Source organism: Excalfactoria chinensis, chromosome 6 (genome assembly GCF_039878825.1).
Source record: "Excalfactoria chinensis isolate bCotChi1 chromosome 6, bCotChi1.hap2, whole genome shotgun sequence".
Taxonomy (NCBI): domain Eukaryota; kingdom Metazoa; phylum Chordata; class Aves; order Galliformes; family Phasianidae; genus Excalfactoria; species Excalfactoria chinensis.
In genome coordinates this window covers 5,550,411-5,574,621 of record NC_092830.1, presented here as the reverse complement: position 1 = coordinate 5,574,621, position 24,211 = coordinate 5,550,411, and the positions used below count along the sequence as shown (strand labels likewise).

Here is a 24,211-nt window from a genome sequence, read left to right as displayed (position 1 = left end):
GTGTGGAATTGGATTCTGTCATGCAGATGCAGTGACACCCGCTGACATTTGTTGATGCTTGCTGGGCGTTTATGGAGCCCGAACAGTGGATGTGAGCACAGTGAGGTGGTGGATGCTGCATTTCAGCAGTGATTGCAGTTGAATACCTCTACTGGTGCTGATGTTTGCAAGCACAGTGTGCAGGCTCTTGTTGATTGCTGGTGAAAATAGACAGCTAACAGTGGTCACTATGTTGAAAAAGAATTTATTTTTTTTATAGCTTTTAGTGTTGTTTCCGTGGCAATAAGCAGGAGGCATTACTTTCAGAGCAACCTATGTATTTTTGATTGCTGTCTGTTTTAATGTTGTTTCTTCTGTTTGCAGCTGGATTAGTCCATGAACTTCTCAGCCGGTGCTCTGTTTCCTGCCTCCACAGAATTCATGCTACCATGGCTCTTATTTATGCTGCTGCTGAAACTTAAACGTGTAGTTAGGTGCCTGCGTTTTAATGCATACAATGCTTTTAGCTGTATCTGACTATTTAAAAATGATAATTTAGCAGCTATCTTAGGGAAAAACAAAGTATCTTTTTTAGTGTGTGAGCTTAATGTTTTTTAACATGCTGGAAAAGCTGGGAACTGGGACAGCATGATAAAAAAGGAATATGAATCAAATCAATTTCTGTATCATTTACTCAATCTACACTGTGACTGCTTTGTTTTTATCAAATATTTATTATGTTAGAGGTAATAGCTTGTGACCTGACCTTAAAATATTTGTTTCCCTGATGTAATGGGTTTTCTGCTGGATCAGGCTTGTTAATGTATAGCTGTGTAAAATAATGCATTTCTACCAAATTCCTCTTAACTAACTGTAAGTAGCTCTGTTTTTATTATATTTATTATTTTAAATTATGTTTCTAATGTCTGGACAGAAGTCTGCTCAGATTACGGGTAAGCTAGTAATAAAATTTGATTCCTGGAAACTATGTTAGAATCTATTCAGTACATACTGATCTTCACTACCAGTCTACATCTGTCATGTTTCCAAGTATCAGAATGAGAAGTGAATTGTTATTCTTTACATACTTGACACTGGAAGTAACTTCCTTTTTTTTGTTGTGCATTTATAGGCTTTAAGTGATGTTTTCTATCAATGATTAAATATTCCTTTGAGGTTTATATACCTCAAAATAAGGAAAAGTCGGAATATAATTTTTCGGCAGCATTTAGTATTGCACTTACTGTGTAAACCACACTGTTTAAAGGTAAAAACAATGACAAAAAGACCCCAAATTCATATTTTTGTTGGAGCACCCAGTATTCCAAGCCAACTGGAGGTGTCCAAACCAAGTAGTTCAGTACCTGCTGTTGAGAAGTGGAAAGAACTTCACTGTTCCTATGATATACATAGTCATTTTTCTGTAGAAAACAAAGGTACTGACCGTGTAGTGTTTCAGGCAGGAAGCTCTGTAGTCACAGCAGTTCCCACAAATGATTATAGCTCTCAGCAGTCTGAACAGAAGAGATTAACGTTAGCGAAGGAATGTTTGAAATCTTTTGTACCTGTGGTAGTAACTTGTGCTACCACATCCCAAAAGGCAAGAGGTTTAATTGATTCTGATTTTCCAGTATCCAAAGATAGACACATCTCTGCAAACATAAATGAGACTGCAGATTGCCTTCCTCAGAAATCTGTGAAATCAGGTAGACAGGATGAACAATCACATGGCAGTTGTTCAGACCTCAATGAAAGAAAAGCCGTTCACTTGGAAATTAGGGACTCTGACCTTTCTGATTTGGTTGGTAGTACAAAGCAGATCAGCATACAACTAAGGTCTGCGGAACAAGGTGTTGAATCGGATCACAGGAATGATCACCATGAACATTTAAGTCGATATCTGAATATGTTTTTCCCCCAAAATCAAGAGTCAAAACCAAAAGGAGAATTAAGTGACTGTTCAGATCTTGCAGTGTCGACTGATACTGAATTTCGTAGTGTAATGACTTTAAGTCAGATAGCTGCTTTTGCACAGGATCACTTTAAGAACCAGAATGACATGCAGAAAAGAACTGTAGGACTATTGGAGACAGAAAGACGGAGGAAGCGTGAAGAAAGGCAATGTGATGAATACCAATTGGAATCTGATGCTGGAAGATGTCTCAGTCTGGCTGAAAATGAATGTAAGCAAGAGTATATGAGTTCTCCTGAGCTTTTCAGTTCTGATTGTGATGAGAAAAACATTGGCTTTGAAGATACAAAAAGAGAAGAAAGCGCTAGTGAAAATGCAGGGGAGCATCATGCATGTGACATTCCTGCTGAGCAACTCATAAATGAAATCCATATTGAACCATTGAGCTCGGGAATACTGTGCTCTCAAGTAGAAAGCTCTCGTAAGAGCTCTTATAAAAGAGCCTGCAAGTCTGAAGGTCTTTTCCATATTTTTAACTCAAAAAGGCAGCTTAAATCAAAGAGACCTAAATTGTATCTAAATCCTCCATCCGGTCCTGGAATGACAGCGCATCAAGAGAGGATGGAGTTCAAGCCTCAAGGGAAAATTCTAACCCTACTTAAAGACTGCTGTTGCAAAAATCAAAAGTACAACGTTCTGGTCACAGTAGTACACCCGTGTCTTATCAAAGAAATACAGGTGAAGACCAGACCCAAATCTTCATGTAAAGTTCCTGTAGCAACAATTGTAGTTATTGATCAGTCCGAAATGAAGAGAAAGGTGGTGCTGTGGCGTGGTGCTGCGTTTTGGTCCCTCACTGTGTTTCCCGGAGATGTCGTACTACTCACAGGTGAGGAATGGTTGTGGTTTGTTTTTAGGTATGGATCTTAAATGCTGGTTAGAAGTAGACCGGTGTGTAATTAGTAACTTGGAATTATGGCTGAACATCAGTCAGTTTTTCTTACATCACTTGTATCACTCGTGTCACTCAATATTGGTTTGAATTACTGTAGTCATCCTGACATTGTAATGTTGAATATCTCCCAGAAGGGAATATTCAGTTGTCCTTCTTTTGTTTGTGGTGTTTAATCTGAATTATAGCAGTGCATTAACAGTACAGTAGTGCTTTAGGTATCCAGTGTATTCTGTAACCTGTCAGTGTTTTAACATGAAAGTGTTGTTACAAACCTGGTGTGCTAGTTATTTGTTTTTTGGTCTTCTCTACAGCTTATGAAGATGGGTACTGATGAAGTACTTTGTGCTTGTTAATACATAATGGGAACTAAATCCTTGTTAAGATGATGCAATGAAATAAAATGCTATTGCATGTAAATTAGGGTTGGAGTTGATCAGAATTTGATAGCTATCTAAACATTCAGTTTTTGCAAGAATGCAAAGAAAGAAAATATAGAAGAAGTATTTTTGTTTGAGTAGTTCACTGATACTTTAAGGATGCTTACATCTCTTTCTCAACAATAGTTCTTTAAGTAAGCACTTGTATTGCAGTGGTAGTTATTCTAAAGCAATTGAAGATAAAGTGGCCTTTGTTTTCTGCTTAGACTTTGTTACACCAGGATATATCAGAAGTGTTTCCAGGTAACCTTGGTACTACATTCTTTGCCAGAAATGTTGCACTGTAGTAGGGCTCTTAAATATTTTTGGGCAAGTCCCTTGTATATACGAATGCCAGATGTAGGTGTTTTATACATCAAGGTGCAGTGTGTCCTTGGTAATGAAGAAAAACCATGTGGGGAAAGTAGGAGAGGGCAGGCAAACAAGTTGAGAGCAAAGAAGATAGAGCAGACGATGAGACTGAAAGAATAGTGAGCTAAAAAGAAATGAGTCTAAATTAAAGATCTGATATGGAGCCAACCTCAAGATTTTTGGTTTCATAGCCCAGAAAGTAAGTACGATACTTCAATACAGTTTGCACATGAGTTAATAAGGTTGCTTTTTTCTTACAGATATCATGATGTATGAGAATCAATGGTATGGAGAAATAATGCTGCAGTCTACGTTTACCAGTCAGTTACTGAATCTGGGGAACTACTCAGCTCTCAATCCAGAAGAATGTAAGATAACAGTGCATAAGTTCCCTTAACAAAATTGTGCTAAAATACCAGTTTGAAGTAGTGCATTTTATTGGCAGTGCCTTGTGTGAAGATTAAAATAGAAATGTAAATAGCTGGAAAGTACAAAACACTGTGTGTAAGTTCACCTGGACCTTGTAAGGCTTAAGAAGATGAGGAGATCAGGGAAAATTTGCGGACTATGGAGCATGAAGGCTTCAAAGATACCTGGGTTGTGGAGTGTTGGGGTAAAGGGGAAAGATAACATGAGTGTCCTGGTGAAATTGCTTTGTTCTTAGTCTTCCTGACATTGGTTACCTATTTAAGACAGGTTTGGAGTAAATGATCAATAATGGCTGTTTTTACTAAGTTGTAATATCAGGACTCTTTTACTTTTGGTGTAACTGAAAATACTGTAAGTATAGTTAACATCAGGATGTTATCAAGAGGAGGCAGATGAAACACGGTTTAATTGTGAATCAAATGTCGCACATCTCAATGGTTTCCTGCCTTAGTGTTCTTAGAACAGGTTTGGTTTAGTTTGTTCAAATATACACAGTTGGTATTTGAACTGCTAAGCTCAGAAAAAAGGAGGGTCCCTCTAACTTTGGTTGTTTTCATTTAAGTTTACCCTGTAGTGAATGGTGATGTTCTCAGTGGCTTATTGGCATATGTAGCATCAGAATTTCCTCACTTTGGAAACATTCCACGAAGGCACGTTCAGAGACTGGACAGCGTTCAGTATGTTCAACTTGACCAGCTTCAGCCAAACACATTGGTTCACTCAATCTTAAAAATTATCAGCATTGCCATATTAACAGGTAAGTCCATGCTATGGACTTTAAATGTCAGAACTTGAGAATTGCCTTGTAAAATTGCTGTTTACATTTTACCTATGGTGGGTTGTTTCCTATTTCGTAGTCAGATTTTTGATACAATTCACAAATAAAACTTTTGTGAAGAACCACTCGTTGAGGTCATAGCTGGAGAAGTAGAACAGTGCAGGAGGAAAATGACTGAAATCAGGTGCTGAGTGAGGTTATTGCATGCTAGCTGATCGGTAGCATGTAGATCCGTGTGAGTAGCATGCAGGGGTTGGACATTGACATTGTGCTCTTGCTCACTGAGTGGTTGATTCATTTTCACTAAGGAATGTGTAGTAGGAATGCTGAAAAGGCATCTACAGTGAAAGTATGTTGGTTAGTTTTAATGGCTCTTGAAACTCAGAGGTGCAATCTTGTTGTAGACTACTGCTTGAGAAAAATGGCTTGTTTGTTAAAGCATCGTGTGGGACAGTCAGGCTTCGCTAATTCAGACCTTGCTTTCTATCTGCCTTCCGTGTGTGCCTCATGCGCACAAAGGAAAACTTAGGGTTACACTGTAAATCATGTGATTTCCAGAATTATACGTAGAATTACTCGTTATTTTAATTATTATAGGATTTTAACTGTTGTTTATATTGGAACTGTGCACCTTTTTAGTACTTCATTCAGAATGTTTTTGGTTTTTTTTTTCCTGGTTAGTGTAGATTGTAAAGCTAAGCATTACATTTCTCATTTCTTACGTATCTGCAGTGTTTTTTTTATTGTCCCTAAATGTGTGTCTGTGTGAGTTCTCTCCAATTTTCAACACAGATTTTCCATTATGAACCTATTAAAATGCCTCACAGCAGTATTTGTATTTCCTTCATGCAAACAGAGCAGGAAGCGACCGCATTAAGATGGTTTGTTCTGGAAATTTGAGTTTCCTGTGTATTGTGAGGACTCCCAAAGGACTTCTGTCACCAGTTCATGTGTTTAATGCACTATTGCTTCTCATGGAATTATGGAACCATGGAATGGCTTGGATTAGAAGGAATCTTAATGGTATATAGTTACGTAGTTCTAACAGCAGCAATGCCAGCCACTAGATCAGCTTGTCCAGGGCCCCATCCAACCTTTACTTGAACACCTCCAGGAATGGGGCATCCACAGCTTCTCTGAGCAACCTGTTCTAGTAGCTTTCTAATAGAGAGTGTAGTTATTTTGCAATTCCTGATATGAAGTCCTTTTCCATGTTAAAATTGATTTGCTACCATTGTTTTATAATCAGGCCATACCTTGGCTTTCAGTGTAGAATCATAGAAATGCTCACAAGGCGGCATCAACTTATTATACTTACTGCAGCAGAAATAAGTGATGCCTCTTAGAGTTCTTGCCAGGAGAAAATAAGTTATGTCTTGACTTTACACAATAGGAATCAGTTTGGGGGGCTAAAACCAAACTGAATCAGGGTTATCTTATGCAGTGTACTTCATGCACCGTTTTGCCGTGCTATTTCTAACTGTTGGAAAAGGAATTCCCTCTCTTTTCCATGCTTACGTGCTCAGATTGATTTCTTTACTGTTCTACTGTTTCTCAGTGCTAAATATAATGATTTTCACCTTGACTTGATCATGTTGCACTGTCATCATGTGTTAGTGCCTGTAGCAGTAGGAAGGAGGAAAATGCATTCATTTTGTCAGCTGGATTGTCTGAATCACCTTTACTCATTATAAGTTGAGGTTTTTAAAGATAGAAATCTCCTACTATATTATTGTATGCACCTCTGATTAGGACATACCTAAAGCAAATGTTCTTGCTAAGAGATTCAATTAATAAAAATAATTATAGTTGAGCATGGAACTGAAGCTTGCAGGCATTACCTACAGGTAAAAATGCATAAAAATCTTGATGTTTGGTTTATATGTACTGTCAATGATAATTTGTGTTGTATGTGGCTGTAATGAATTACAAAAATTTGTAGAGCTGTCACTTGAGTATATTGCACAGAGAATGCATCAGTTTCCAATTATTGCAATCTGTTGCTGAGAGATTGAGTACAATTTCTTTGTACTTACACCAGTCAGGATGATGAGTGAGAAATGCTCCAGGATTCTTAGATACCTGCTAGGGAGGTGCCCTGTTGCTAAGTGGTGAGGTAGATGGAGGTAAATTAATATTCTTTATGTGTTCCTTCAAACCAGATGGGTCTTGCTGCAGAAATCTCAAAATGTTTTCATTTTGTCCTGAAGAAACTGTAGGTATTTCTTGTTTACCTAGAGTTACGCTCAAAGCATAGTAGCATAGTTTTATCTTAATATTGAGGTGTGTTATTTTTTTTGTTGGTGTGCTTTGTGCTATATAACAAGTCATATAATTTCAAACGTTCCAGAGTCTGTGTATAGCTACAGAGGAGGCTACCAGAGGAAAATTATTCTAACTGTAGAACAGAACAGAGATCAACACTACAAGATGGTGCTGTGGGGAGCAGGGGCTGCCTGGTGCCCTCAGCTTCAGAGGAGAAAAGGTAAAACCTTTATAGGTTGCTATCATATGATTTCTGATTCCATTAACAGCTTTAGAAGGTTCAGCTGGTCATGTTTTCTATTCAGGTTTCCTTGAAAAGATCATGTTTTGAATTAGGTTTTTAACAATTCTCAACTGTTTGGAAGTAATGCCATCAGCAACTCATCAGCATTGGTGTGCTCATTTTACAAGACAGAGAAGGCCTGTATATTCACAAATTCAAATCCAGTGACAAGATGCACTGGAGCCTAGTTGTCTTAACTTTAAATAACGTCAAAAGAAACCAACCAAACAAAATGGTGTTAACGAAGCTACTGGTTTTGCTCAGTGTTGCAATTGCTGTCTCTTCTTGCATCAATTGCTGTTCTTTCTAATGCTCATTTGTGCTGTCTGCTTTCTGCCTTAGCAGGACTAGGTTTCATATCCCAGCAGTCCTGCTGTCTAGCCCAGCCATTAACTGACAACAACATTTCTTGCAGAATTTCATAGCCTGTGTTTTAAATGCGATAGTTATTGTACTTTAAGAACATTTGAATCTAGGCTTTTAAATTGATTACTGAAAGTATGCATTTCTCATTAGTGGATACATTTAGGTAATAAATACTGTATTACTTCAGGTGTTGAGCACACCTTACTAAAGTCAATCATCATATAGTACAAAATAAAACCCAGAAAGGTTAAACAAACCTGTAGCGAAAATTTGCCTGTAAACTTTTGCACGTAGATTCTAAATCCTACTTGATCCTCTTGAGCTGAGAAATAATTTATACTCATAAATAAATCACGTAACTGCAGGACCCCCCACTTGGACCACTGGAAGGCAGTCCTATTTAAGCATTCACCAATTAACTTCACTACTTGAAATCTGCGTGGCTTTTGTTTTGTCTGTGCAGACATATGATTTCTATTAGATAAACAGTTAGAAATTTTATAGCATTTAGTATGCTGCTTTATTTCTTTTTTTTACAGAATTTCTAATACAATAAATTATAATAAATCATAAATATATAAATAAATAATATATATAAATTATAAATATAAATATATAAAAATATATAAATTATAAATATAAACAAATATATAAATAAATAATAAAAATAAATAAATTTACACAATTTCTAATGTATTTTTTTAATACTATGCATTGGAGCTGAAAAAATTTGACTAAATGTCACAAAGAATTTCTAAGACACCAAATTATAATTCCCTGGTGCTTCAAGTAGTAAAGCTGAAGAGGTGATGTGACTCCTTCTAGTTTTCAGCACTTATATTTCTCTGTAAAACTTCTCTTCTGCTCTAGCTAGATTTCTTGTGTATTTAGTGGTTGGTTTTTAATGATTAAAAGATTATATCTGAAATTGAAGATAAGAGTGTTTTCACAACTGTTCAAATATGTATCATAGACCAAACGTGAACATTTGGTCCAAATGAGACAGCCAGAAAGATAACTCCCACGATACAGAACAAGAATACACAACACAGCAGCTAATAGTGTGAGTGGGTTACATGAGGAAAGCGCGTGATCCCGTTCTTGCTGCTAGTCATAGAACAGCTGAGGCACGTGTTACTATCAGATTGGGTAGCTCAGTCTTCTAGAGCAAAGAATAGGGACTTGTAATTTTTAAGCTGTGTATATGCTTGGATTGCACAGAATTCCACCTCTTCTATACATTTAACAATTGTTGGCAATAGAAGTTACGTTTTCCATCTCATGATAAAAAGGAATACCCTCAAGCTTCCAGCGTACAGTCATAAGTTCAGTTCACATTTTATTCTTTAGATACAGGTTAATGAAAACATAAAGTGCATTTCTGTGAACCAGCATTCTTGGGGAGCTGTTACTAACATGGGGTAAAATTCAGAACCCACTGAAGGCAGTGGGAAAGATGCTGAGTAAGTTTTCAAGGCAAATATGAGAAGTAGTGCATTTCCTTTTGTTGTGTTGCAGAAGTACCTTTAGGGTTTAAAGAGGAACGTACCAAAGTATGGCAGCAACATTTTATATACTCACCTGAAAGTGTTTATGTAGGGATATGAGAATGTGAGCAAGCATGCGTGTATGAATCAGTCAATATTTTGTTTGGCTTAGTGAAAAAGGGTCATGCTATGACACTTAAAGGGACTGAGACAGATCCAGGGGCATTCTCTTCCTTTTGAGGATGCTGAATAGCATTTGACCATTGTTTGATCGGTACAATCCATGTGCCCCTACAGTATGGAAAGGTGTAACTCCCTGGTGTAGCCAGTATTGGGGCATACCTTTATTTTATTTTATTTTAAACATTCTATCTGTTGCTTAGGATTCTGCAGTTATTCAGGGGTGAAGTCTAAAACCATTGGAGCCACGGTAGATACCTGACCATATCCTTCAACAAATGTTACCACCTGTAACCATCCTGCTTTGGGGTGTATCTCTGGGTAGTGTTTTAGAGTAGTTGCTTGATCTTAGACTAAATTGGAAATGCTGGAGATGCCAATAGGATCTTGCTGGTGTGAGCGTTCCAAGCATGCTCTGAGTTGTTAAGAGCTGTTGTAACAAGCGTTAAGGAAAAGGAGAAGGTGAAGGAGATGGGGAAGAGTGGAGGAGACCAAGTATCCTTCATCTCCTCCATAGATGGGCTTTCCAAGAAAAGAAATGCAGTGTGTTATAGGTAATGTTTGTAAGAGATGGTTCCCAAAGTATGAAGATGATGGCAATGCTTATTAGTTGAAAGACCAGATTTGGCACGCAACCTGTACTTTTACTATACCATAAGGCAATTTTCTAACTTGTCTATGTCCATTTGGATGGCTTATTTTCCATCTTGGGCACTCACCTTGGTGTCATCTGAAATATTCCTCAGGGTGCACACAAAGAAATTGTCCTTGTGACCAGAAACTGTGAAATATTTATAGTAAATCTATTTTTTTCTGGTTTTGTTTGACTTAATAGACAACTAAGCACCATGCAGCTGTTTCCTCCCTTCCCCACGCTTCCAATAGGAGGAGGAAAAGAAGAAATAGAACTCATAGGTTACCTAGTCTCTTGACTTCAGTTTCCTATAAATTAACCAAGATATAAGCATTAAACTCTTGTTTACTTGTTTTCTGTTCTGTAGGTCATCTGTGGGACTTCAAATACCTTCTGGTCCAAAACAGTTCTGTCTCAGGTGACTTTGAACTGCACTCAACTCCATGGTCATCCTGTGAGTGTTTGTTTGATGATGACAAAAGAGCAATTGCATTCAAAGAAAAGTTTCAGAAAAGCAGAGCATCCCTTATGAAAGTGACAAATCTCTCAGCACATTTGGAGGAGAAATGCTCAGGTAAAGTTGTTCTCTTCAGCACTGTGGTGTCTGGGTAGCAGAGTACGTAGCAATAACATCTTTTATTTAGTTATGTTTCTCCAAGTTTGCCAGCCTACTGTTTGAATGCATCTGATGCCATCAGATCATGGACTTGTCATGTTGTCATGTCGTAGTATTTTCCTGGTTCCATAACCTGTATCTGAAACTTAAATAATGTGATACTTGATTTGATGTAATCCATAGGTCTTTAAGAAATAACTCTCCATCTGTCTATCAAATGTTTCTATTTCACTCTGTGCAATTGCAGTCAATCATCACCATTGTGTTCTTGCTTATAAAAGCAACTAAATCTTCTCCTAATGCTGGTGTTTCTTTTACTTCCAAAGTAGGTATTCTGTTAACTACAGAATAATGTTTGGCCTATCTGATCAGTAAACTTGTGTTCCAACATGAGTTTTCTTCTGATAGAAAGTGATATTGATTGCTTTCTGGTCCTGATGGATTTTGCCAATTCTTTTTGCAAAGAATTGTTTTCTCTTGATTTTTATTCATGCTTTTCAATGTTGGCAGTTACTGCAGCAGTAACTAAGAAGAAACTACATACATCTGTAAATTTTTAGATTTAGTGTTAGGCACAATAATTCTTCACTGCAAAAATCAGCTCTTAAATATGAGTGTACTTCTAAATGAATAAAACTCATAAAGCCTTATTAGTGATTTTGGTTTTGAATCAGCGATACTTATTGCTTTCGCTTAATCTATAAAGCTGAATATGATTTTGTTTGAAATTGCTGTTTCTCTAGGGGTGATTCAAGTGAAAGCTCGTGTCTTAGAGCTGAAGTTTACTGTTTCAGCTGGTCAGTACAGGCAGCTCATCTTCCATGCTGACACTTCGCTGGAGCGTGTTCTGGCTTCTCTGCCTATAATTACGTATTCGGGTTGTGCCAAATGTGGCTTGGAACTTCAGGCGGATGAGAACATGATCTACAAGCAGTGTTTTAGATGTTTGCCAGACAACAAGGTGAAAATGTTCTACAGGTAAACAAGAAAAAGACAGAATGAAATGTGCTATTAATGAAGTGAACTACAATTTTCTTTGCTTTAAGTTCTTGCCTACGTGATAAACTGTGTGTTTGAGGTATGATTAGTCTTGTCTGGTTTTCTAAGTGATTTTCAAAGATCAATTCATGAATTGCTGTATTAGTTTTAAACAAATAATTCCATCTATACATAATGCAACTTTTAGCTTGATTTGAATATTGTGGAACAGGGTTTATTCAGTTCTGCTTCATTGAGATAGGATGAAAGAAGAGCTTGAGGACCAGAATAAAGCTCCTTGTGCTTCTTCTTGCAGGCCAAGTTTGAAAATATGTGAACATACCTATTGGTAATAGGTGAACAGTAGGACTGTGGATGATCTTTTAGGTCTTTTACAACCCTGGTGATTCTATGCTTCCAACACACAACCACGTTTTTTAAACTGCGTTTTCTTTTTTTAGGCTTGTGGAAGCAGAACTTAACAAATGATTGCAATAGCATACTTCAAGAGCAGGGATGTGAAGTTACCGGTAGATGGCACTGTGACACAAGATGAGTGTTTACTTTCAGAAACAAAACTGATCCAGTTCATGTAGAAACATCATTATAGTGTTATTATTAAACTCGTAAATCTCAAAAGCCCTAAGTAAATTTAAGCATCATAACAAAAAGATATGCTGCATTTTTCTTACAAGGGTGAATTAAGTGCAAAAAGTTCTATTTTTAACTAAAAAGGTTCCCCCACCTCTTTCTTAAGATGAATGTGAATTACGTCAGTTTGCCCTCTCGCTGGAGAGAAAGATGAATACAAGTTTCCAGTGCTTGGATTTATCAGTGTTTGAATGCATGTTGCTGTTGAATGATTATTCTATAATTTAACATGATCCTTCAGGGAAGAGCTGGAATTAATAAGCCTAATATAAGATTATTTTAAGAAAGGAAATCTTTAAGGTACTAAATATTATGGTAGGATCTTTACACTTTAAGATAATTATTTTGTCTTAAATATATGGTTCCGCTTCTGCAGGTTGCTGTAGTCATTCCCTGTGTCAGTGCTGTAGCTCACCAACTTCTTCCACAGAAGTGTTGGAGCCCAGTTTTGTTCATCTGTTGTGAATCTAATTAAGCTTCTTTTTTTATTAGATGCTGATGATGTAAGCTTAGATGTGTGTGTACGTATGCTTAAATTGTATTCTTTTATCTGTATTATTGTATGACTGGAATGCTGAACATTTATCTTCGCTGTAGTACTGTGTAGTGTGTAAGTATTTCCATAGTCCTGCTGGGCTGTGATGATACAAATAAGGCTGGATAGAAGAAATGCTGAAGACAAAGAGACAAGGAAGAAGAACTTAAATTTAAGAACTTAACTACTATCCTGAGACTGCCTTTGTCTTTGGTTTTAAATGCTTTACACTTCATGTAATGGTAGCAGCAGGCAATTGTAAAAGTAACCTGTTACTTCTCTTTCTTTCATATTTTAGTGAGTTTGTTAATATTCTGCAGGAGCACAGCATAGGTGGCAATGATCCCTTTCATTCTGAACTTTCCAACAGGTTGTCACTGTTATGATCAAGGGTTACTCGTATTCATGAATAAATTGCCTCCCAAGAACTTCCTTGGTGCTCTCAGAAATCAATGCAGTTAACAATAGTGGGGTTAACTGACATCCAGCAACTAGAGTCTGGGACACTGTGCGAAGTAATTAAAGATCAATAAATACTAGATGTACCTACTGACAAAATATCAAAAAGCAGCTTCTTGTTTTGATTACTGTATGATCATACAAGCTTCATCTGTACGATCATCTCCTCCTTGGATCTGATATTAATAACCACCGTGCTGCCACCTCCCTTGAAATACTATGCCAGCTTATGTCAGTCATGGAAGTATTTTCAAGCATTTGGTTGCTTCAGTGATGGCGCAATATAAGACTATATGTTAGTCTAGTGTTGTTCTACTTTTGTTACATTTTACTGAAAGTGGTGTTTTCAGTTGTTTCCTTGGTATTTAATCTTAGCGATTAGAAGTATCAGTCGGCAGACCAAGTGCTTGCCAAGCTGCTGACAGATGTTTTTTATTCAGATCAGGATAAGTATTGCTCATTAGGTGAATTTCTCCTGGATCTGGTTAGGGTTATGCTTGTAGGCTTAGGTTTTTGACTTTATTATGTTATCAAAACAAACAATGGGGACACAAGGGTAATGAGCGTTCCCCAAGTGCAATTACAGTTCCTTTGTATGCTTACCTGACTTGAGAAAATTGTTTCTTAAATGGAGGATGGAGAAGGATTGCTTCTTGTGTTGATAATGAAAAAGCTTTATCTTCAGTTTACTTGAATCTCAAGACATGAAATATGAGCTTTAGTAGAAACAGCAGATCTTCAGGTTCATTTTATCTGTATGTGTTTATGCTCTCTGGTTTTAAAAAAGTCACTGGGTGCAGTTCTCATCCTCTTTCAGGAAAAGACAAGAGGTGACTAAAGCCTGGCTTTCTGCAGTTGTCTTAAAGTAAGGCTTCCTTGATAGATTTATTCATTATTTTAGCATTGTGTAGTGATATTTGGTATATTTCAAGCTCATGTTCTAAGTGTACAGATTAGACAGATTTGTGCATAGAAATATTCTACTTCTTGACAGAGGATCATATTATTTTGTATTACTTTGGTTCACAAATTTTGCTTCCACTAGGCAAAAAGGAGCAGCTAATTTTCAAGAGCCTTTTGTTTTTGTACCTAGACCCGCTTTGATGACAGTGGAAGATGGAGGATATGAAATTAATGTACACGTGGTGTCTGAACTGATGGAGAAAATCTTCCTTAATATTCCTGCAGACTGGCTGAACAGATCAGTAGGTACTGTTGCATGAATGAACTTGTGGTACAAACACTACAGGCAGCAAAGTTCTCAGTGAAAAGGGAATTATTACTTATTGACACTTAAGTTATGTATGAGGTGGTTGTTCTGGACAAGTATGGTGAACATTCATGTGGTATATGAGACTTAAAAAACAAAGGGGAAAAAGCAACACAAAGAGAATGTTTCAGTTGCAATCGGAAAAACTCTGAAGTTTAGAGCTGAGTAGCAACACTAATAGGTGAGATGGTGTGAGTGTCTGTTATACGTTATGTAACTAAATATTTGGCTGCTAAATGGATTATTTATATGCAAAATAAAATCTTATTTGAAGTTTTTAGAAATAGCTGCCATACGTTAGTCATGTAAATAACTATGAGAAGTGTTTAACTTACATTTCAGGAGTTGGAAGGTCTCTCTAGAGACTGAGTCCAACTATACAATAGTATAGCCCTACAATAGGTTGCACAGGTGAGCGTCCAAACAGGCCTTGAATATCTCCAAAGAAAGAGAGTTCACAGCCTCTCTGGGCAGCCTGTTTCAGTGCTCTGTCACCCTCACTGTAAGGAATTTCTTCCATGTATTTGCATGGACCTTCCTATGTTCTAGCTTTTGGCCATTACTCGTTATCCTATCGCTGTACACCACTGAAAGAGTTTGGCTCCTTAAAGTTGCCTCCTGTGCTTTTTAATACACATTGATCATATCCCCTCTCAGTCTAATCTAGTCTGAACAGGCAAGTCTCTCAGCCCTTGTTATTTCAGACAGGCTTCTGTTGTTACATATTCGTTTTGTACATGACTCACAAGTGTTGTGATTCAACAGCTGAGAGGAAAAACATTGTGCATGTTGCTTTTCTTAAAAGATGAAAACAAAGCAGCATCTTATTTGGATGCTGGTTTATTCTTCTGGTGATTCAGTGTAGCTTTCATGGAAGTAGGACTTGAATGTTAGGTGGTATTATGGAAGATAAGAACTAAATTGAATTGTTCTGTCTTTTGCAGTGCCCTCCTCAGATATAACCTATGGCATGATAGTAGCAGATCTGTGTCATTCGCTGCTAGCAGATGTGGAAGCATCTTATTTGTTGGAAATCAGAAGCCATTTTGTGCTAGATGAGAACAGCTATCCTTTGCAAAAGGATTTCCACCTGCTAAATTTTCATCCTGATCTTCGAAGCATCAACTTGAGCAATGACTGAATAAGAGACTGAAAGATACGTGTTGCAAACTGAAGAAAAATGAATTAGCTCAAGGAAGCAAATATTTTAAATATAAATAATCACAGAAAAACAGGTACAGAATATGTGCTGATTGTATATAATACTGCTGTAAAACTTAGAAGTTGTTGTAAAATATATTGTTATATACATTTTTAATCTTAATAAACTCTTGCTGTTATCTCCATTTTCTTCTCTCTGGAAAAGTTCTCTAGTGTTGAGACTGTTTTTCATATGGTAGATTGAGGAAGAGAACTGGTATTTAATAGCTTGGTTTTAGTCACAGACAAGATAAAAGAAACAGAACCAATTGTAACTTGGTGATGTTTTTGTGCTTGTTCTCCTGTTGTGGGTCTGTCTTTTAACAGCAGTATTTCTACCTCAGCGGTTTTGTTGCTGTTTTCTCTTATAACATCTGTCTGAGGATCTACTGTTGTGTAACTACAAGTTGTTGCAGTGATCCCAGAGGTTTTAATTTGAAATGGTGCATTCTTGTAATTATTTAAAAGAATTATTTAAATTTAATGCATTTAGCTATAAGGTAGCAAATTAACACACACTTTCACACTGAGCCAATTTCAGAATTGATTACAGTCAATTTAACACAAGTTTCTCCCAATACAATCAGATTTAGAAACTTAATTGGTTGTTTTTAAGGTCTTAGAAGACACTATCGAAATACATTGTGGTTAAAAGGCCGAGTAAATGATGTTACCTGACTTCATAAAGCAACAGTATGATAACTATGACTCTGAGAGTGATCAAATACATAGGTTGTGATCAGTATTCTTCTGATGTAAATTATGCCTCTTATTGGAAACAGTACAAGCTGTAGGGTGTAAATCATATTTGCTATATTCACTTCTATTACGTTCTTGCACATCTTTACCTATGTTGTTTGCAGTCAGTGTTTCCAGGTAATGCTTCCATTATCCACAAGCATCCTTAGACTCATTCTCAAAAATGCAGACTTGATTAGAAAGGGAACACCCTTTAACTCTCCCCTTTGGACCCTTCTGGTTTAATTCCTGGCTATCTGTTGCCTGTTATTTTGTTCCATCTCTGAATGCATAGCTCTTAGTAAGACTCTAACTGTAATTTTTGGGAACTGATGGTTTTTCAGGTGAGTCAAATGAGTACATTACCTCACTGTTCATGTTTTCACCACTTGTACCTCATTCCATTTATACTTTCTTCAGTAGTGCCTGATTCTAGAATGTGGGTTACTTATAACCAGGGGAGAACATACAGAAAGAACCATTTCAGTCTTCTGTATTTGTTTAAATGAGGTATAAACACTGATATTAGTCTAGTATGAATTGAAGTATTCCAGGAGCTCTTTGTATTTAATAAGACCTAGGAAAAACAAGGCATCAATTACATTAGAGAAATTCTAAAGATTGTTTAACATCCCGCCAGTGTGCAGCCTCACGAGAATGATTTGATGACTGTGGAAGGAAGTCGTGCCATCTGGATTGCTTAACTATGTGCATCTAAGTGCTGAGTTACATGCATTGTGGTTATGTTGCTGGATAACTTGGACCTCATTCTCATGATCCTTTCAGGTTAATCTCTATCTCTTTTAATAATGTCCCATCATGAAATCTGATCTATAAGTGTAGCAGTGTAATTCAGTGTCAGTTTAATTCACTGTAATGCTGTAGCTGTGCTTCTGATCTTTGCTTAAATAATTCTTTCTTGGAAACTATAAGTCCTGCTGTCTTAGGTTTTTCACTTTAGATTTCATTCCGTGCATTCCAGATTGCAAGTTATTGCTTTATCTTTCTGTGCTACTGTCTGGCATGGAGTTCTCCTTCCCAGGAGCCATCTGATCCCTGACCATCTGTAACACTGTGTTCCCTGTCTGTTACATCAAGATGCTGTTTTTAGAATGTTTTATGTTAGGAGCAGGTAGTCGCCAAATAAATGCATCTGGCCTCTCAGTTCTTCACATGGAGGAAGGAGGGACTAAGAGAGGGGACTGATCATTCAACTTAAAAGACTAGTGTGAGAATAATCTTAATTAGCAAAGAAGTTACGGTAGAATATGATGATGTACAGATAAATGTTCTGGGTGAGTAGGGGTGGGCTTTCTTCTCTTAAAAAAGTGTGTATCTTTCATTCATTTCTGCTCTAAAACAAGTAAATTGCTGCTCACTGCCCCTCAAAGGAATTGTTTTTCCATGAGTACATGATAGCGTTACTGCAGGGCTTCAGCAATTCTGAAGCTCTCAGTACTCTCAATAATGAAAGTATTGAGGAAAGCATCACATTTTGTATCATCTTACATCTCTTTCCTGTGTGTTTTTTGGGGTGAGGGTTTTCTGTGCTATGCATCTTAGTCGGTGTGACAACAGCACTGCATTCTAATACCTGATTTAATCATGTCTTTTTCACCGCTGGAACAAGTGCTGTGCAGGAGGAGTCAAAATGGACCTTTCTCATGTATTTTGCTTGAGAGACAAGAAGTGCACTGGTAAGTGCATTTAAGTATTCTTTCAGTATCTTTGGAATTGAATATGAACTCTGAGCAGTTGATACCTACATGTACAGGAGGCACAAAAAGGCTGTTAATGCAATGCATTATTTTATTACTCGGAGCATACCGTATATCAAATCAGATATGTGAACAAAAGCCCATGATTTCCCTCTCTAGAGATATTTATGTTAATTGGTACTGTAGGTTACGTGCATCTTCTTGCACAAACTAGTCAGCATAACTGCATGAAGCATCTTCAACAGTTCCTTTAATGTTGCAAAAAATATTGGTAGTATTTGAATCAAGAGAAGGGACAATGTTTTTGGTTAAACTGCTTTATCATAGTAATGCAATTAGCACTGTGTGTGTATGTATAGATATACATATATGCTTAACTTTCTTTCCTAGATCAAACATACTGCATATTGGATAAACTTTCAGTGGTTTTGTAGTTAAGTTTAGCTTTGGGGCAGTATATTCATTTAATGGAGATGTAATAACTTTATATTTGACTAAATTCTAACAGCTGCACTCTTATATCCAGCAATGTAGCAAGACAGACTGAGGATACCATGTAACATTTCAGATGGGCGACCAGGAGAAGAGGAGTGTTGTATCTTAGCAGTTCCTCCCAGGTATGTTTTCATTCATTGTATTTTCCTGTAGACAATGAGAAATGGAAAGGATGTTTTAAATACTGAATTAACATACTTGGTCTGAAAGGAAACTGACTTGATAGAAATTATGGTTCTCTTGGAACGTAATTGTATGAAATTGTTCAGAATGCTTTTCTGCAGTAGCCTATCTGGTTTATGACTGTAGGATGTAGAAGGTGTGAAGGTCAGGACCCCAGTGAACAGCTAGGAAGAGAAGAATTGTATTTATTTCAAGATACAGTAATTGCTTTGAATTATGTTACAGAACAGTAATTGGGGTTGGGTTCCAGACTACTGGGGATTAAGTCTTCTGATTGGGTTTGGAGAAAGAAAGAATATACTTCTATTCCTGCCTGCTTAGGACTGTTAACTGTTGGAAGATTTTGTACCCTTTATCATTAGGTTATAAAAGGCAGTGAGAGCTTCTCCATCTTGTGTGTCTTTTGTCCATAGAGCGATGCTCTTTAAGTGCTGTAGCAGAGAGCATGCCACTGTTTGACCAGTTCCTTAGGCTTGCTGATCATTTCATTCCAGTGTTCTAGTTCTTTGCCCCGGCTGTACATGAATGGCCCAACTACAACACGCCCCAGCACATGTGTTTCTGGAGGGGAAAAAAGAGAAAGCAGTTAGGAATTAACACGTATATGAAATATAAATTAAGATCTTAACCTTTATTTCTCTAAGAAATGCACATTCTGAAAACTAATTTAAAATCCTTCTTTTTTTCCTTTTTTTGCTGAAGAATCTACACTTGATCTCTGTGATAATTAAAATTACTGCTCATCTTCCAAATTTGATTAGAAATTGTAAATGGCTTAAAAGTAGTTGGAGATGGGGGGCTTATATGCATAAGCGTTCACTGATCATAATAAATGATTTTAATCCTCTCTGCAACGTAACAAGAGATTTGACAACTTTAATATGTAGCTTACTTTGTTCAGCGTTCTGGAGCACAGATAGACTCAGGCTTGCTGTATCCAACTCTGTCTGATTTGCCTTGAAACTGAAGGATTCATGATACTCTGGATTGGGAGATCCCAGAACAGCTGCTGTCTTTTTACTTCTGACTAACTTATTGTGGTTCATTAATGAGACCTTGACATATACACCTTGTATGGGGGGGGAAAAAGAAATACATATTAGAGGCAGTTAGGAAGGCTTATGGAATGTCTCGCTTTCAGGAGTAAATGCCAAGTATAAAATTCCATCCTGAATGATTGAAGTGTGTATGGCAGTAAGGTAATGTGTATCGTTAAGCAGAGAATACACAGAGCGCCTAGGGTGCAGAAACTTTATGGTTTCTGATTTGTCTGTACAGGGAGAACTAAACATCTTTTAACTGCTAGATGCTATTTTGCATTTATATCGTTTAGTTTCAGAGCCCTTCACTGAATCACTAAAGTTCTGGACACAACACAGTTTGTTTTTAACACCTGAGGCCAAGGGTGCTTGAGTAGGATGTGCCAGAGGAAAAAAAATACAGTGCAGAAAGAGCTAATGATTGTGACTCCATGCCGTGGTCCTTGAAACAACAGCCTGGCCATCCTAAATTGGGAGTTTTCTCCAAGCTCAGTTCCCCTTGGGACAGCTGTTCAGTGCAAGCAGTTGATTTGCAGCCCTGAGCCTTTTGTCTTTTGCCTCCAGTCTTTTCCCTGGGGCAGCTGTTAATTCTGAACTGGAGAGCAGCAAAGCAATGATTCTCACTGCTTTGCAGTGGAAGGAAAACTATTAAGAACCAAAGCCAAAACAGCAGAGCCAAGTTATCAAAATCTAATTACCCCAGTAACAAAATAAGGTTTGTTTTCTTTCAAATGACTCTGTTTATTTGTTCTATTGAAAGTCACTCAGCATAAGCCTGGGTAAACTAATAAGGAACAGATTGGAACAGGAATTCTGGAGCTGGTAGCAAAGAGGAAGTGGCACTTACTGACAGCACGGCTCTCATCCTGGAGCTTTAATCCCCTTGCCCTCAGAACCACCACAGAGAGACGACCCAGGTAGTCATTGTAGCTGAGGGAGAACTGGATATCACCGTGCTCTGAGGGAGTCTTGGAAAGCAAAATAGCATTCATCAAAAGTCTGAAAAACTCCACGTGGATAAATGGAGGGAGGGGGCTGTTTCTTCCTGCTAGTGCTTTCTGTTATGCCGAGGCAGCAAATAGCGATGGCTTTATGCTGTTGTGATATTTGGTAACACAGGTTAATCAGCCTTCCTGAATCTTCCTTCCTCTTGAACTTTTTCTGCTCTTACAGTTTCAAAACAGAAGGAAATAACATGAAGTACTTTCCCATGCAAGTGTATCCTCCTAACCCATGTGACCCTGATAATACCCCTACAGATGCTTTGGGGCTGCAGGTTCATAAGAGGGGAACTTGAACTCCAAATAGTAATCAAACTTCAGCATCTAATGTATTCAATCCAACGTACTTCTGTCATACCTGTACCCTTCCAGTACTTGCAAGAGGATAGAAATTCAACAATGCCAAGCAGCCTGCTGTGTACCTACCTCTAAGTTTTCTTTCTCCAGATCTCTCCATACGACTACTTTGCTGTCATCAGTTAAGGTTTCATTTTTCAGTGGGAAGATGACTTGGCCTAGGAGGTGGTGGTGCTTCTGCTTATCGACATGATAAACCAGAAACTTCAGAGTCCTCTGAAGCAACGTTTTACTAGAAACCTGTACAGGAGAAGGAAGAAAATAATCGTAAGCTATCTGAGACTTTGAGAGTTCTAGTGTCTAGTCTACTTTCACTGTAAAGAAATTAAAAGCTATAAAAACTTCGCTGTAAGTTTTCACTGGACGTCTAGAGCTGCTGGGCTGCTTTGCTCAGCCATAGTTCAGGCTGGAATCCCTAATTTTGATGTAGACCACAAGTAAGGCTGGTTCCGGAGCCACAGACTTGGGTAGGTAGCTTAGAGTCTCCAGGTCTAAATTGCACCTCCAGTGGAGATGCTTGTATCTTGGTAAAAGTTGGTAGAAAAATCACTTTCACAGAATGTGCTTTAATTCAGTGAGATGATAATTGCAAACAAAAGGCTGCTTCATCTAAAGGACAGGTACCTGGAAAACAAAGCTTTCATCAAACTGCGGATTGAGGGTTTTACGCTTTATTTTAGACTGCAAGTAGCATCTTTCATCAGGCAGCAAGTAGACTTTCACAAATGGACTGCAGGAGTCAGCAGGAGGCTGCAGCTTTCTGGCTTTTATCAAGGAGATGAGGAGCCTTTCTGATGCTCGTTTATATTCTATAGAGAACCAGAGACGGCCAATGTTGCCTTCAGGAAAATCGGTCTCACTCGTGTCTTCGGGGAACTTGTACAGCTCGGGGTTAACGGTCCCTACAATGTAAGCTCCAGCTTCACAAGATAAAAAGCATCAACACGTTAGTTTTGAGACTGCCGCGGGCATTATTGTAAGCACTGTTGTGCTAAGGAAATCACATTGATCAATTTTTCCATAAACTTTGGATCTAAATTACTTTCCCCTCAAATCTGGGAGTAGTTGTAGGCTTCTACTGTTAATGCTATGCCTGATATGCCTTCAATGAACACGCTCCATAATCAAGCTGCCCTTCCAAGAGTTGTATTTTTGAAATGTCATACCCAAAGAATGAAATGATGACCGTGGCCCAGGCTGGGGAGTCATGCAGGAGTTATTGTCTTCCTGGATTTGTTCTTCATTTGTCAGGTGAATCCAGTCTCGCCCATGCAGTGTTGGTGGAATTATGAATGGAACGCTTTTGGATCTGCTCAAGACATCAACAGCTACTGATTCTTCTAGTTCAAATACAGAAACCAAACTTGGTAACAGTAACACGGTTACTTATCTCAGATGAAAAAATATACAGAGTAAATATCCTTGTGAATATCTCTGTAACACCAAGGGACTTCAGATCTGATGCCTTCACAGATCCCTCACCTTTCTCTTTCTTCTCTTTTAGAATTAATCTATCAAAGAAAATGAAGAGCTAACTGCAGCTTCTTGTTTTAAAGCTTCAAAGCCTTGCAGTAACTAAGAGTTTCCTTTCAGAAGTGAAGTCCTTATTCTAAGTTTTTTGTTTTCTTTTGAAACTACCATGGGCAATACAGACACCTGGGCTACATTTGTTTATATAACAGATAAAGCAGCGATAACACTCCACTATAACACCTTTTACACCAATTACACATAGTCATTGCATTCATAGTTTTAGAGAAGAACAAAGCAGAACATAAATAATATATTTAATCAGATGGCGGCTGATTTGCAGTTCACCAGGTTAAAGTGCCTACTTTAAAAAAGAAATAATATACCTTGTGTTTTTTGGTTGTATTTCAGAAGATGACTGATCTTGCACAATGGCTCTCACAGGCGTTGTTTTGGCAGGATTAGGGAGCTCTTCGTAAGAATATACGAGGCAAAGCTTCTTCCAGAGCAAATATGCAGTTATTCCAATGAGAACAAATAAAAGGATCCCTGCTGTTACACCTCCAGCAACAGTAACTACTTGTTCTGTTCAAACAGAAGCACACAAAGCAGCATAGCAGGGTCAAAGTTATGCGCCTTTTGGAGGGAGATAGGAAAACGAAATGTGGTGTTTTTATTTACATTCTAAAAACATTCTAGAATGCAACAGTTCTGCTCATGTGCTCACTGCTGTCTTTGGCTGCATCATGACATAACCCCTGAAGATGTATGTCAGCAGCAGTGAAAGGAAGCGTTCGGGTACGTTGACAATGATGCATTGCTTGGGTTTTCTTATGTTGTTTTTTTTCCTCACACCAATAAAACTGGAAGCTTAGTAAGTTTATTTAATAGGACTATGATGAACTCTGTTAAGAAGGTTTCTTTTTAGGCCAAGAGCAGAGTGTCAGCAGTGAACCTCAGTTCATTGTCTTATGCTTGCAGAATATCCTAGAGGAAAATGCTGTAGAGACAATTCCTGCAGTGCAATTTACACCCAGCCTGCCTTGGCCCAGCTCTGAACTGTGCATTGACACACGGCTGGGTCTCAGCTGAGAGTTAATCCTCTCTGACAATGAGCCCAAACTGCACAATTCTCTTCCCTCCTCTACAGTGATGGGAGCTGAATTAGGATCAGCCGAGTACTGTGCAGTGACTGAGCTTAGCTCTCAGGGTCTCTTTTGGAATTGCTGTGACAGAGCCCTGGTGTTCTCTCACAGCTAATACTGACTTTCTTCTCTGGTTTTAGGGTGCAGACTGGTGGTTGAGAGTCAGATCTGAACCTGCCTTGGACATTGGCTGCCACCAGTGAGTCAATTCAGACACCAGAAGACACCAACTGGATCAGGTATGTCCGTGTCTGACCCAAGGGTTGTGAGGCTTAGGTTGAAGTGCTTTCTAGCTTCTG

At 38.0% G+C, this 24,211-nt stretch overlaps 2 protein-coding genes and 1 long non-coding RNA gene across 6 annotated transcripts in view; 2 read left to right on the top strand and 1 right to left on the bottom strand.

Moving 5' to 3' along the window:
• The window catches only part of SHLD2 (shieldin complex subunit 2), a 33,594-nt gene extending 17,300 nt beyond the window's left edge, over positions 1-16,294 (top strand). For 2 of the 4 annotated variants that reach the window (XM_072341002.1, XM_072341003.1), the window contains 8 exons: positions 364-2,780; positions 3,895-4,002; positions 4,626-4,820; positions 7,192-7,326; positions 10,424-10,630; positions 11,416-11,650; positions 14,389-14,504; positions 15,510-16,294. In XM_072341002.1, the coding sequence (XP_072197103.1) occupies positions 1,256-2,780; positions 3,895-4,002; positions 4,626-4,820; positions 7,192-7,326; positions 10,424-10,630; positions 11,416-11,650; positions 14,389-14,504; positions 15,510-15,706 (2,718 nt within the window). In that variant the 5' untranslated portion in view covers positions 364-1,255 and the 3' untranslated portion in view covers positions 15,707-16,294. The remainder of the gene's footprint in view (positions 1-363; positions 2,781-3,894; positions 4,003-4,625; positions 4,821-7,191; positions 7,327-10,423; positions 10,631-11,415; positions 11,651-14,388; positions 14,505-15,509) is intronic. The other 2 variants (XM_072341004.1, XM_072341005.1) reach the window with 2 other exon arrangements.
• Positions 16,295-16,866: 572 nt separating this feature from the next.
• Positions 16,867-24,138, top strand: LOC140254410 (uncharacterized). The gene is made up of 3 exons (XR_011904197.1): positions 16,867-18,200; positions 18,748-18,838; positions 24,053-24,138. It is a non-coding gene; the product is annotated as an uncharacterized lncRNA (long non-coding RNA).
• On the bottom strand, positions 18,753-23,585 carry SYT15 (synaptotagmin 15). Its single transcript, XM_072340158.1, has 8 exons — positions 23,495-23,585; positions 23,154-23,352; positions 22,464-22,609; positions 21,922-22,217; positions 21,367-21,537; positions 20,787-20,907; positions 19,792-19,968; positions 18,753-19,460 (listed from the first exon to the last, which is right to left on the bottom strand). Exons 1-8 carry the CDS (start codon positions 23,583-23,585, stop codon positions 19,324-19,326), a joined length of 1,338 nt encoding a protein of 445 aa, XP_072196259.1. The 3' UTR covers positions 18,753-19,323.
• Positions 24,139-24,211: the final 73 nt, after the last annotated feature.

Coding starts and splice junctions, on each gene's coding strand:
- SYT15 (XM_072340158.1), bottom strand. CDS start 23,585: ATGCATCATTGTCAACGTACCCGAACGCTTCCTTTCACTGCTGCTGAC. Junction 19,969..20,786: donor GGATGAGAGCCGTGCTGTCA/GTAAGTGCCACT, acceptor CCCCCATACAAG/GTGTATATGTCAAGGTCTCA. Junction 19,461..19,791: donor GCTCCAGAACGCTGAACAAA/GTAAGCTACATA, acceptor TTTCCCCTCCAG/AAACACATGTGCTGGGGCGT.